Genomic DNA, 13,466 nt, shown 5'->3' with positions numbered 1-13,466 from the left:
CTCTCTCTCTCTCTCTTCCTCTTTCTCTCTCTCTTTCTTTCTTTCTCTCTCTTTCTTTCTTTCTCTCTCTTTCTTTCTTTCTCTCTCTTTCTTTCTTTCTCTCTCTCTCTCTCCCTCTCTTTTTTCTCCCTCTCTTTTTTTCTCCCTCTTTTTCTCTTCCCTTCCCTTCCCTTCCCTTCCCTTCCCTTCCCTTCCCTTCCCTTCCTTTCTAGAATTATACTGAAGTGGAAATAATATGACTAAATGGAGAACAAATTGCTAGAGGACAATCTAGAGAGTAACTAAAATGTCTAGACTAAATGTTGCAAATGTTGTAATTGTAATTGCAATTGGATTGTAATGATGCCTGCATGCAAACTGAATTCGTTGGTCAGGAGAGCTCTGGGCATAGACAGCAGAGGAAATACTTGTGTAGTTTTGAAGTCAAGGAAAGAGGTACACAGGGCTAGAATAGGCCAGCTGTTGAGCAAAACTTTGTGGGTGGTGGTCTTTGGACCAACCACCTGAAATTCTGTATCTTTTGAGATATATATATATATATATATATATTTATGTGTGTGTGTGTGTGTGTACACATAGATACATGCATGTTTAGCAGTGACAAACATAGACTTGGTCCTGACAGTCAAGTGCCTGTTGAATTGTTACAGCTACCCATCACGGGGTTTTGTCCTAGGCCAATCAATATTGTCTTAAACCATTTCTGGTTTAGGAATAAACATATACCAGCGTGATTCCCAACAGAAATGTAAACAGTGTATTTTGTTTGTGTTGATCTTGTCAGGGAGCACTAGAGAATTTAAGGGATTTGAGTATCTAGTCTCTAGTCTCTGCCACCTGTCCTCCAGGCTAAAGACCAGATTCTAACTCTTTTTAGCTTACTAATCTAGTAGCCTGAGTTCTTTATTGAGTCTGTGTCTTAGGACAACCTCCCTCAGGAGAAGAAACGGACATATGAATGATGTTCCTTTAACTAACACAGTAACAGCTAAATGGACATATACACGTAGCAGTATAAAGTAAGAGTGCAGGCAGTGAAGTAGCCTTAAGATTTATACTATCTTATAAGAAATGTAGTTAGCTAACGTGACACCTCATACACAATGGCAAGAGAAAACAACAGCAAAAGAGCCGATGAAAAGGAGAAAATCCAGAGAAAAGGCTCCACAGTACTCTGATGTGCTGATGGAAGGAAATATATTTCATATGAAAAGAAAAAAAATCTGGTGAAACTATTATATTGTTTGTTCCCAGAGAGGACAAATTGTACAAAAGACTAAATTAGCCTTTTTTTGTTGAAGATTTTGAATATAGATCAGATAGATTTTGAATCTTCAGATAGATTTTGAATCAAGAGATGAATCTTTAGAGTGGAAAACATTTTTTTTTTCCATTAGGAAAATATTAGTATTTTCTTCCTAAGAACAATACAACATAGGCTATTGATATTCACTTTAATTGCATTTACACATAGTCTGCTAATCTTCATTTCAAACATTGCTCATTATATTGAGCTATYAGACCTCTGAGATGCTCATTTCTGGTGAAGACAATTTTATGCAGTGAAGAAATAAACAAAGACAAAAAGCTGGAACTAATGATAAAAAATTTAAGAAATCAATTTTAAATTGCAAGAACTTTAACAAATAAATTAATTATATTGTAAATGACATCCTCAGCCTTTTGGTATGCTTTGAAAGAAGTTCCCAGAACACCGGACGTCAGATGATTTTTTATTTTTCTTAACTAGATAAATTATTCTTCTCTTAATGATGCAACTAGAATTAACAGAACAAACCATACRAAGAAAAAGGGATTTGGCCCTATCCAAAATTTCTTTCTAGTTCAATGGTGTGGATTTTTGATATTGTATTGATATCTTCAATAAATACTGACCAGAAAGCCATGCTAGGTATTTAGAAAGCCATGCTAGATATTTAGATATATTTTTTTATTTTCATGTTGCTAGGCTAAATGGTGTCTTTCTGTATTTGATATCTTCATGCAATGACATAATAAAATGCTGTAATAGATATGATCTTCATAAATATATGTAGGGTGCAGAAAAGCAGCACTGCAGCCTAGAGACATCCCTAAAAGCAGAAGCTTTATAATCACAGAATCACAGAATGATTAAGGTTGGGAATGATTAAGGGACCTGTAGAGATTATCTAGTCCAACCCCTCTGCTCTAGCAGGGACACCTAGAGCATGTAGCACAGGGTTTTTAAGACCTCCAGAGAAGGAGACTCCACAACCTCCCTAAGCAGCCTGCTCCAAGGCTCTGTCACCCTTATAGTCAAGAAGTTCTTCCTCACATGGAGATAGAACTTCCTGTGTTTCATCTTGTACACGTTACCCCTTGTCCTGTCACTGGCCACCAACAAGAAGAGCTTGGCCCCTTCCTYCCTTCATTCCCCTTTCATATACTTATACATACTGATCATATCCCCTCTCARCCTTCTGTTTTCCACAGAAAACAGGCCCAACTCCCTCAGTCTCTCCTCATACGATAGATAATAGATAATAAAGCCATGCTATCAACCTCTCCTCTTCAAGTTCTGGTTTAAAACAAAACTGAATATAAATCAGGATAATATGGATCTGCTTTTCTAGAATTAGGTCATTGGCAAGTGCTGAAATACATATTTACTATTAATACTGGATGCTAGACTCAATCGTCTAAATTCACTAGACAAGTTATGGATGGTAACACCTTTGCTTTTAATAAAATAAAAGAAATCATTTACAGTCTGTTCTAGATTAAACATTAATCTATCTTAACAGTTTTAAGGCTGAAGTTTCTGGAAAGCTGTGGCACCCATGAATCTGATTCTCTCTGTCAGACTTAATGACTGCAGATTGTGAAACTTATATGGATTTTTCATAGGGACTGATATGAAAATTTCTCTTTTTTTTTTTGTATTCATATGGCCCTATTCCAAGTGGTTTCTTGAAATATTAGATAAGGTTCTGATTGAGGTTCTGATTGTGAATTGTACAAAACTCCTTTTGCCTATCATAGCATGAATTCAGGCCCTCCATGTGTCAATTGTACTTTCTACTCAATGATAGAAAGACAAGGAAAATTCTGACATTGCATTTTTTGACAAACATTTCCTTAGACTGCAGCTGCATAAGGCAGACCTGTGTTTGAGAAACAGAAATGAGCAGAAATGTCATGGATTTATGGAAGAATGTTATTTTCATTGGTTATTCTGTGCTGTCTTGAAACTGGCTGCTGCAGATGATGAAGAACATGAGAAAGCTTGAGGCTGATAGACTTGATGACTTTCTAAGTAAACGATCTAATCCAGCTGTGAAGAAATAGAGGGGAAGCATATACACATGCTCTATCAAAAGATCTACTTCAAGTAGGTCCTTGTAAAGAAGAATACTCAGAACAGCCCAAGGAACAGCAAGGCATGGATCCTTTGCTGGGAGAGGAGGTAGACTTTTAGGTAGAGGACATTGCAATTTTTTGGATTAAATCTTTGATACTGGAGATACTCACAGAACTACATATCTTCATACTGGTCTGTCACTATTAAACTTATGAAATGAATGAACTAGTGGCCTAGTTAATGAAACTTCATTATGATAATYTTTTTAATTTGCTTTCTGGGTACACATAGGAAACTGGATGATAAATGATCCTAATTGTGGTAGGTGATTATCATAAACAATCATGGGCAAGAATAAAATCCATGACCTAGAGAGTTTTTAAGTGAGACAACAGCAGCAGATGCATACAAAAGAGAACAAGGAAATATCAAGGCAATTCTGGTTAATGTGGTAAATTATAATCGTAGTCCAGCCTAACTATTATCTAGTTATTTTATTTTTTTTCTTTTGCTTTGTTTTTATTTGTTTTTGAAAGRCATTGTAGTTAAGTACCTTAAAAAATAAGGCAGCGTTGCCACAAAGGTACAGTTTAGGAGGAAGCATGACTTCTTTGAAAGTTAAGTATTTGGAAGGGGTAGTGATGTTATGGACTCAGCAAGGACAGGGATAGAACTTTCCATACTTACTAGAGGCTAAGTAAGAAACACAGAAATTTGAGAAATATAATCTGAAATACAGAAATCTGAGAATTATGATTATGAATGGSTTTGAAAATAAAGATGGGGAGGGGTAAATAAAAAATACTGGGATTTACAATGTAGTAACATGCCATATATGTTTTCAAAGAAAGAGGGATGCTCTGGGGTGCATCCCATCATGGTCCATGGATTTGCTGGTATCAAGTTGCCCTAAGTGCTCCCTGATCCAGTCTTCCTCTACCTGGGGCAAGTCTTCCTCTCTCCATTTCTCTTCTCTTGTCCCAAGGGACTGGGATTCCAGAGGACTGCCCTTGGTAAACACTGAAGCAAAGTAGGCATTCACCAACTCTGCTTTCTCTGTGTTTTTTTTTGTAACCAGGGCACTCACCCTGTTCATTAACGGACCCATGTTCTCCCTAATCTTCCTTTTCCCTTTGATATATTTGAAAATATATCAAAAACCAACCAGTCAAAACCAATGGCTTCAGAACAGGAAAGTTTGTGTTTGTGTCTGTTGGCAGAAAATACAGCTTCAAAGAAAGGAAACTAAGTTTTTCCCTTATACTGGTTGAATACACAGAAGCTGGGCATTCATTTGTGGAACACTTCTAATATCACTTTATTTACATTTGATTTTATCTGTAACCTGTGTCTTTCTACTTTATGTCTTTCCAGAGATATGAACAACATGACATATTTTGTACCTTTTTGATCCCATTGACTTAGAGTTATGAGGAAGGCTGAGTCCAAGGAAACAGTCCTATATTTTAGTTGGTTAAAGTAGCATATAGAATTTTGATAGACCTGAAAGAAAGGTTTTTTTCTGGGCTAGACCCAGCTGTGTTTGTAAAAAATAGCTCCCTGCTTCAATGTCTTCAACTTCAATTCTGTGGCAGCTCAGGGAAAGGCATGCTATTTGCTAACAGTAATAAATATTGAAACACAAATATGTGCCACATTTTCTGGTTAAAGTAAGGACCTCTGAAAAGGCCTTCCATTTAGATTTAACCAGACCAAATTTTGCTTAAACAGTAACAAAATCTATTGTCGCTGTTCTGGGTAGAAGGGCTATGATCAAAATAATTTGAAACATTGCCATGAGAAAAGGAAAAAAAACATTTAGTAATAAAGTATATGATATTTATCTCTCTCCTATCTTGCAATAAAGATTATCAAACTAACTGTCCCCCAGCAGTGAAAGTTTTTGAAGAAATTAGCAGTTATAAGTACTTGACTTCACCTCATTTGGATGAAATGAAATAGATGGTCTGTCTCTAGATAATGTAATCAAAGCAGACATCAATAGGAAATAAATTATTGACTAATAAGGTCACATTTTATGCTAAGGAGCCTTCAAGTCTTGTGTAGAAATTTCTATCCTTKCTCTAATAATATAAAAGATTTATCTTTTGCCTTGTTGTGCAAGGAGTTTCTCACAGTGTGCTAGAAGAAATAGTAAACCTACATTATCAGAAACAGTTTCCTGAATTTAATCTTCTACTAGATGATTTGGGTAAAATCTTGTCTTTGAAATCAGAGTGAATATGGACACAAATAACAATTTTTTTTTAGCTATTTAGTTGTCATGGATTACCTGTAGCTAATTCAACAGAACTTGTAGATAATTCTTCATTTTTTATATTAAGGGTTCCTGACTAAGGGAAGTTCCAATACATTTTTAACTCAAATATTCTCCTCATAAAAGTTTTTGAGTCTACCAAGACAGTACTCTGCTCAGGCATTGCCATGGTGGATTCACTTCCACCCATGATTTCCAGCAAGCTCACAATTTGCTGCATGAGTTTATATGTATATATTTGCCACAGCTCCTTAAACACCTACTCTTGCCTTGAGGAGTTATGAAGTGGCAAATCATCCAGAAGGATAGATCTTAGCTCTACCAGATCTGGTCTACCAGAAAGGTAGATACCTAAGATCACAGCTCCATTTCTCAGCATTACCTTGAAGAGGAGTATTATGCCTAGCCACAACTCAAACACTGATGTCCAGAGGGACCTGGACAGACTGGACTACTGGGCGGTGAGAAATCTCATGAAATTCAACAAGGGCAAGTGCAGGGTCCTGCACTTGGGGAGGAATAACCCCAGACACCAGTACAGATTAGGGGTGGACCTGCTGGAGAGCAGCCCCACAGAGAGGGACATCGGCGTCATGGTGGATGACAAGATGACCAGGAGGCAGCAGTGTGCCCTGGTRGCCAAGAAGGCCAACGGGATCCYGGGGTGCATTAAGAAGAGTGTCTCCAGCACGTCGAGGGAGGTGATCATCCCCCTCTACTCAGCCCTGGTGAGGCCACATCTGGACTATTGTGTCCAGTTCTGGGCTCCCCAGTACAAGAGGRATGTGGAGCTGCTGGAGAGAGTCCAGCGAAGGGCTACCAGGATGATCAGGGGCCTGGAACATCTGCCGTATGAACAAAGGCTGAGGGAGCTGGGCYTGTTCAGCCTGGAGAAGGGGAGGCTGAGGGGGGACCTGATGAGCGTGTATAAATACCTCAAGGGAGGCAGTGAGGAGGAGGGGGGCGGCCTCTTTTCAGTGGTGGSCAGCGATAGGACTAGAGGAAACGGCCACAAGCTGAGGCACCAAAAGTTCCACAGGAACTTAAGAAAACATTTCTTGACAGTGAGGGTGACAGAGCCCTGGAACAGGTTGCCCAGAGAGGTTGTGGAGTCTCCTTCTTTGGAGATCTTCAAAACCCGCTTGGATGCAGCCCTGTGCCACGTGCTCTAGGTGACCCTGCGTGTGCAGGGAGGCTGGACTAGATGACCTCTGAGGTCCCTTCCAACCTTWRGCATTCTATGATTCTATGTCTATTTAGACATCCACCCATAGCGATATATGTGAGTTTATATGTGTGTGTGTATTAGAATCTTTCTCAATCCCTTCTCACTACTAAGCTTTTCTTTAGTGGTCAAAGAGAAATCACTTTCTCATTTTTACAAACTTCTGAAATTTCATATCAGTTGAGAACTAAAAATWAAAAAAAAAAGGAACAAAAAAATCAGATCAAGCAGCTTTCCACAGTAACACAGCCTTGATATACTAAAGTGTTTTATTCAATAGTCAGAAGTTCTTAAGAAGAATGTTAAATGATAAATGTTAAATGATAAATAACCTACATTACAAAACAAAACTTTTTCAAAACTAGAATTAAAAAATCTAAATAAAATATTAAGATAATTTAAAAATACTTAGTTCAAAAGTGTCTTTGGCTTTTTAAAACTGACCTTTTTCTGTGGAGACTCATACTTTATATGAACTTCTGTAACAAAGATTTTATATATAAGAATGCTTGCCCAAGTTCTCCTTCTATTATTTTAATTCATTAGTGATGTGTCAGTCTGCAATATTTATGAATTCATCAGTTCTGTAAAGCTTTGTACATAATTGTAATAGTATGAAGCAGTTGCCCAAAATGCAGTATACAGCAGCAGCTTCCAACTATTTCATGTGAAAATGTTTCACATGAAGTGAAGTGACCTTAGGCATTACATACTGCATTTGAAATGCTACCTTTTAATTTATGTCTGCATTTTGATCAATTTCAGGTACAAAGCAATTGTAAATCCCATGGATATCCAAGCATCCAGTGCAGTGCTATGGACCTGTGTGAAAGCAGTTGCCATCTGGATAATCTCCATGCTCCTGGCTGTTCCTGAAGCAGTGTTCTCTGAACTGGCCCACATCAATGAAACAAACAATGCCACTTTCACAGCCTGCATACCTTACCCCAAGAGGGATAACATGCACCCAAAGATCCATTCTGTGCTGATTTTCCTAGTGTATTTCCTTATCCCTCTTTCTGTTATTAGTATCTACTACTATCATATTGCAAAAACTTTAATAAAAAGCGCTCACAACATCCCTGGTGAATACAGTGAACATTCCAAAAGACAGGTAAGCAATTTGCTTTGTATTCCATGATAAAGATTGATGTGCTGTATACACTTAAAAAGTACGGACAGTTAAAGAAATACATAAAACTATAAAAAATATAAAATCTTGATTGTTGGGTTTCTCAGAGTTTCCATGTGCATGAGCTAAACCTAGGATTATCTGAAAAATCTGGAATTTTAACTGTTATTCAAATACTAAACCCAGGATGTAAATAAATATGATCTAGGAAAATAAATTCAATAATAATGAATATTCCTATGGAAAATGGAAAATAGGAACTGGCATATGTGTTTGTATGTGTCAGTATAGCCACTGCTTGTGTTCTTACAAAGGAAGAACTTTTTTATATTAAATATTGATGGCACTCTCTATATGAAGTCATCTGGGAAGAAATCTTACCAGATTTTTTTTTTTTGAGAATTCTCCCTATTGTATCTGTGCTTGGAGACTGGAAGACTGACAGTCAGGAAAAAAAAAAAATCTTATACAATCTGACATTCTTTTCAGAGCAAGGAGCAGTGAAAATAGGAACACAGAGGATGAGTAGATTTTTCTGTGGCTTTCTGAGTAGACTTTTCTTGGATATAATCCTGAATTCAGTTACACTTTTCTTAAAATCCTTCCTATAATWGATGCCATAGATCTCTCAGTTTAGATTCTGTGGAACTTTAAGACAAAACATTTTGACACCTATCTCCATTGTAAAGCACAGCAAGCAATAAGATAGCAACAAGCACTCTGTTAACAGAAACATCTATATACAGACAAAAATTTTGATAGTGAAAGCGTCTCAACCACTTTACAAAAACATTAATATTGGTTAAAAAAATCCTTATGCCAATTAAAATAATTTGAAAAGATTTTCTCTGCTCATTTTTTTTGTTTTATTTTGTTTAAAAAACATAATACTCACTGAGAATTCTTTACATGTGTAGAGTGGATAGAGTGTTTTAAAAAGAATGGCTACATTCCCGTGGGTCCGTTTTGCTCAGCATTTCATTTCCACTCTAGCCTGCTTCTTTTCAAATATGCATACATGTTGGCACTTCATGGAATATTTTATCTTTCTGTGAAATATAGAGTCTTTTGCCTGAACTCTCAGGACAAAAACAATATTTAATTCATATCACATTTCTGAAAGCACATGTATTTTCAAAATAAGAACATTTTTTACATTTTACTTAATTTTTGGGCTAATCTATGAGTCTCACAAGAGTAGAAGAATCTGGTGTACTTACATATCTCCCAGCAAGGGGAAGTAAATTCAGATTATTGCTATCAATATAAGTTTCTCTAGGCAATAGCATAGAAGAATAATATTCACACCATACCTTTCAGTCTGCCTTTGCAATCTGACCCAATACAATCCTACCAAATTAGGATTCTAGAATTTTATGCCCAGTTTCCCCATATTTTCTGAAACCCACTGGTTTTATTTTAAATGTAGTTGGGAAAAATATACTTTCTTAAATTTATTTCACAGATTTTGAAACCGTACTGAATTTTTCAGCTTAAAATTGACAAGTGACTTATTCTGTTAAGCTTTTGAATCCCTCTAAATATCTACGCTGTAATCCAGTTATGCTCTAGCAATGCCATTAGGCACTGCTAGAAAGGCACATTTCTTTCATCTCATTATCGATGCTTGCCCAAGGCTTTCACCTTACCTTGGAATTAAGTTGCCCCAAACTGTGCAATGTGCTTGTCTAATAGTTCTCCTAGGAGAAAAGTGCAAGCTGAGACATTTCAGGTAAAATGGGATATAAGCACCATTTTATGGCTAGTATCTTAGGTGTCAGACTGAAAATGYCTCTACATTGTAAATTTCTAAATTTTCTCTTACTAAAATTAAGTTTCTAGCCAAACACCGAGATTCTATCAGAAAATTTTATGTTTCATGGCATCCTTTGGTGTGTTCCTTCAGGCTAAAAGTCAATGTATACGTGGTTTGTGAATCAGTCTTGGTATACTTATCCATGGACCATATAGAAAGAGCAACCGTCTGTAACTATGAAGAGCTAGGGTAAGCAAGCTAAGAGTGGAAAATAAAAGCAAATGAGATGATAGATAGAAAAAGTAATTCACCCCCTGAAGGAAGTAACTTTAATGGTTTTATTTAAGATCAATGTTAGAGATTATATTAAGTGAAATTATACATTTTTAAATCGTCTGTTATGTTGAACAGTTCTATTCATTGTTGCTAATTTGAGTTTACTTTTTTTTTCATCTTTTTTAGATGGAAACTCGGAAACGCCTGGCAAAAATAGTTCTAGTTTTTGTTGGCTTCTTTGCTATCTGTTGGTTTCCTAACCATGTGTTATACATGTACCGGTCCTTTAATTACAATGAGATCGATCCATCAGTAGGACATATGGTCATAACCCTAGTGGCCCGAGTCTTAAGCTTCTGCAACTCGTGTGTCAACCCATTTGCACTGTATTTTCTCAGTGAGAGCTTTAGAAGACATTTCAACAGCCAACTTTGCTGCAAGAGGAAATCTCAGCAACAAAGATCTGCCAGTTACTTACACAACTCTTCTGCCATTCGAATTACTTCCCTGAAAAGCAATAACAGGAACACAGTGACCAGCACAATACTCCTGAATGGCCACAACTCCAAACAAGAAATGTCATTATGATTGAATAGATGCGACCTGGGAACAGATTTGAGATTTTACTTTGTGGTGTGTAACTCATTTTTGGATCTCTCTGTAAACTTCGTCCATCTGCTCCTCAGGACAGGAGGATCTGTTAAAGTCTTTTTGAATTCTTTTTATATTTAGTTTTACTTTCAGCAAGAAGTGAAGCATTTCTTTTATTGAGAATACTAGTTGGACTGGCTTCAGATGGTTCCTCCCAGCCTATATTTAACATAAAAGAAAACAAAGTAATGGTGTGAATATTAGTGTAACTGTTCTAATGTTACTTTAAAAAGTACGTATTTTCTGGTCAGGAAAATATGTACTTTTTAGTTAATATTGATTCTGACTCATGTCTTACTCTAAAGGATTCTGCATGATTTTTACCTGTGCTCTTTATACAAGTGTTATTCATTAAGATTGGTAATTGGTCATTGGATGTGAACCAATTAAAGAGGCATTTGAAGATATACATTCTAGATTAGGATTAAAACAACAACAACAACAACAACAACAACAACAACAACAACAACAACAATAAATGTATTGATAGTAAGATCTTCCCCTCATGTAAGTTTACATTTTTTTATTCAGTACAGAAATTTAATCCAGATAAGAATTTAATTTCTGGAGTTTCCATCTGTCTGCAGTACCATTGTTTTAGAGTGCACACTGATTAACATCCTACTGTGCTATGATTTGGTGCTGCTACTGATCTTGCTGATATCACTACACAGCCAAAGCAAAACTAAATGAAATGGGATGAATGAGCATTGAAGAAAGTGAAGTTCCAGGTGGCTTTTTCAAAGAGGATATGTAGCAAGGCTTTTTGAGGCTATCATGAACCAGCTAACTAAACAATAAGGTTATTCAGAGACTTAGGAACTGTGTCTTATGTAGGATACTTATATCCTGGAAGTTAGGTGCTCAAGTATGCATCTATATTAGTTTTTCAACTAATTTGCATCTCAGAGTGATCTCAGAGCACAGAACCCACGTTTCTTGATGAAAACAAACTGAAGAATAGAGCTGAGAAACACACCTAGTATACTCTGTCCACTCATAACCATTCAGGCTGTGGGGCTAGACAAGCTTTAGTGTGAAATAAATCCCCAGTGATGAAACTTGGGTAGCTGGATGTTGGTTACTCAGCTCTTGCATGCAGATTTACTGGGATATGCAAAGCCTAAGTACTGTAGAAGGGCTGTAGAAGATATATTTTTTTTTTCTAATGAGGGCCCTGGTGCATAAATTGACTATCCGCTTCTGAAAATTCTAGCTGCCTAGAAGAGGCATTTTAAAATGATCTTATATTGTGAAATAAATCTTGTGAGTCACCCTACTGCCACGGACCATATAGCACTTCTTTTTTTTGGTTATGGAAACGGGAGCCCCTTTTCTTTGTCATTGTTCCTAGGAGAGCATTTTCACAGTATACTGTCAGTGCAGAGTTTGGTTTAAAACAGCAGGGGATGGCAGGTGAGGTTGTGGTTGCAGACATCCAGAACAGATCTGCTCTATGGGTTTATGGTTCTCTCCCCTTATTCACATTCTCCTGCTGGGGAGCCCTTTTGCAAGGTTTGCAAAGTCGCTTTCCAAACTACTAGAAGGAAGGTGGTGCAGCTCTAAAACTCATCACTTTTTTTTTTCCATGACTTTTTGTTTTCTTTTTCCTTTTAAAGCCAAATCAGCTCACCAGTGAGAATAGGTTGCTGAGTAGATGAAGTAACTGAAGTTTGTTGCTACAAAAACTCATACTAGTTCATATATATGAGAATTTCAAATCTGTGTCAGAGATACATCAGCTCTTGCTGAAAGAACCAGTTATCTAGGAGCCGATTACTCCCTTCCCCCACTGCACCTTGCACCATTCTCTGTGCCAGGCAAGAGATTAGTTGAGGCAGGGCCTTCTTGGGCTCTACTCGAGAGAGGTGAAGCTCATAGAGCCCTTTTCAGAAGAAAAGACAGTAGAGGCATAGAATAGCCTCTATTATATAAAATAGCATTTCCTCCACCTTCTGGAGGAAATATTTTACAGACAGTTCATGAGCTAAATGTAATTTTGAATAACTCTTTCATTCACATTAGATAGAACTGCTCCAGCATAGATCTATCTCTGTCACAGTGCTGTAGACTACACATCTGCAATGAAAAATAAAGTTGAGTGATAGAAAGGACACTGGAAGCATAGATCTTTTTTCAGGATTAGTCTGATGATTTCAAAAGCTGAAGTGGTAATACAGTCCTTTAATGAACTTGCTATTCAATTTTATTTGTAACTCCTTTGAACTAACTAAAGTTTAAGATTTTGTTACTTAATTCTTTGATGTATTCAAGGGTAAAACACTTTTTTTTTTAAAAAAACAATATTTGTGCCTTAATGTTTTTGGTAGTTACCATGTAGATTAAACTACTTACCTGAAAGACCAAATCTTTAGTGTTCAACAGAGAAAACAACAAGTTGAAGGTCTGAATATTGTTCAGTGTTGTCCAGCTGATAAGACATGTGCCATGTATGTGAGATAGTAAAAGCTGTGAAAAGTATTCAAATAACTAAACTTATGAAGTACTGTCTGGCCTACCTTTTGATAATGGCTCAATGGCCTCATTTGCTGCTCCGAATACTTTATATTATGGGTTAGGCTGACATGATTTTGTAAATCTGGCTGGGGTAATTCAGGAAATTGTCGTCTTTAACTACCTAATATTGCCTTATCGTCCCTTCTCCTCCATTTCTCCTTTTCTTCTTTGACTCCAAGACTTAATGCTGTGTGAGTTCATACACTCTCAGAACTTCCCTTTAGTTTTATGCCATTAATTCCTGGATACCGGCTAGAGTCTTGAATTCCTTTGTTCTGGTTAGTAATG

General features: G+C 36.8%; 1 protein-coding gene across 1 annotated transcript in view; it reads left to right on the top strand.

Annotated features, from left to right (window-relative positions):
- The window catches only part of NMBR (neuromedin B receptor), a 19,391-nt gene extending 8,661 nt beyond the window's left edge, over positions 1-10,730 (top strand). The window contains exons 2-3 of the mRNA XM_026039200.1: positions 7,612-7,960; positions 10,197-10,730. Coding sequence (XP_025894985.1) covers positions 7,612-7,960; positions 10,197-10,598 — 751 coding nt within the window. The 3' untranslated portion in view covers positions 10,599-10,730. The remainder of the gene's footprint in view (positions 1-7,611; positions 7,961-10,196) is intronic.
- Positions 10,731-13,466: the final 2,736 nt, after the last annotated feature.

This window comes from Nothoprocta perdicaria, unplaced genomic scaffold (genome assembly GCF_003342845.1).
Source record: "Nothoprocta perdicaria isolate Ctin4 unplaced genomic scaffold, notPer1 scaffold_221, whole genome shotgun sequence".
Lineage (NCBI taxonomy): Eukaryota > Metazoa > Chordata > Aves > Tinamiformes > Tinamidae > Nothoprocta > Nothoprocta perdicaria.
The sequence above is the reverse complement of the archived record's forward strand: the minus strand, read 5'-3'. Positions and strand labels throughout refer to the sequence as shown.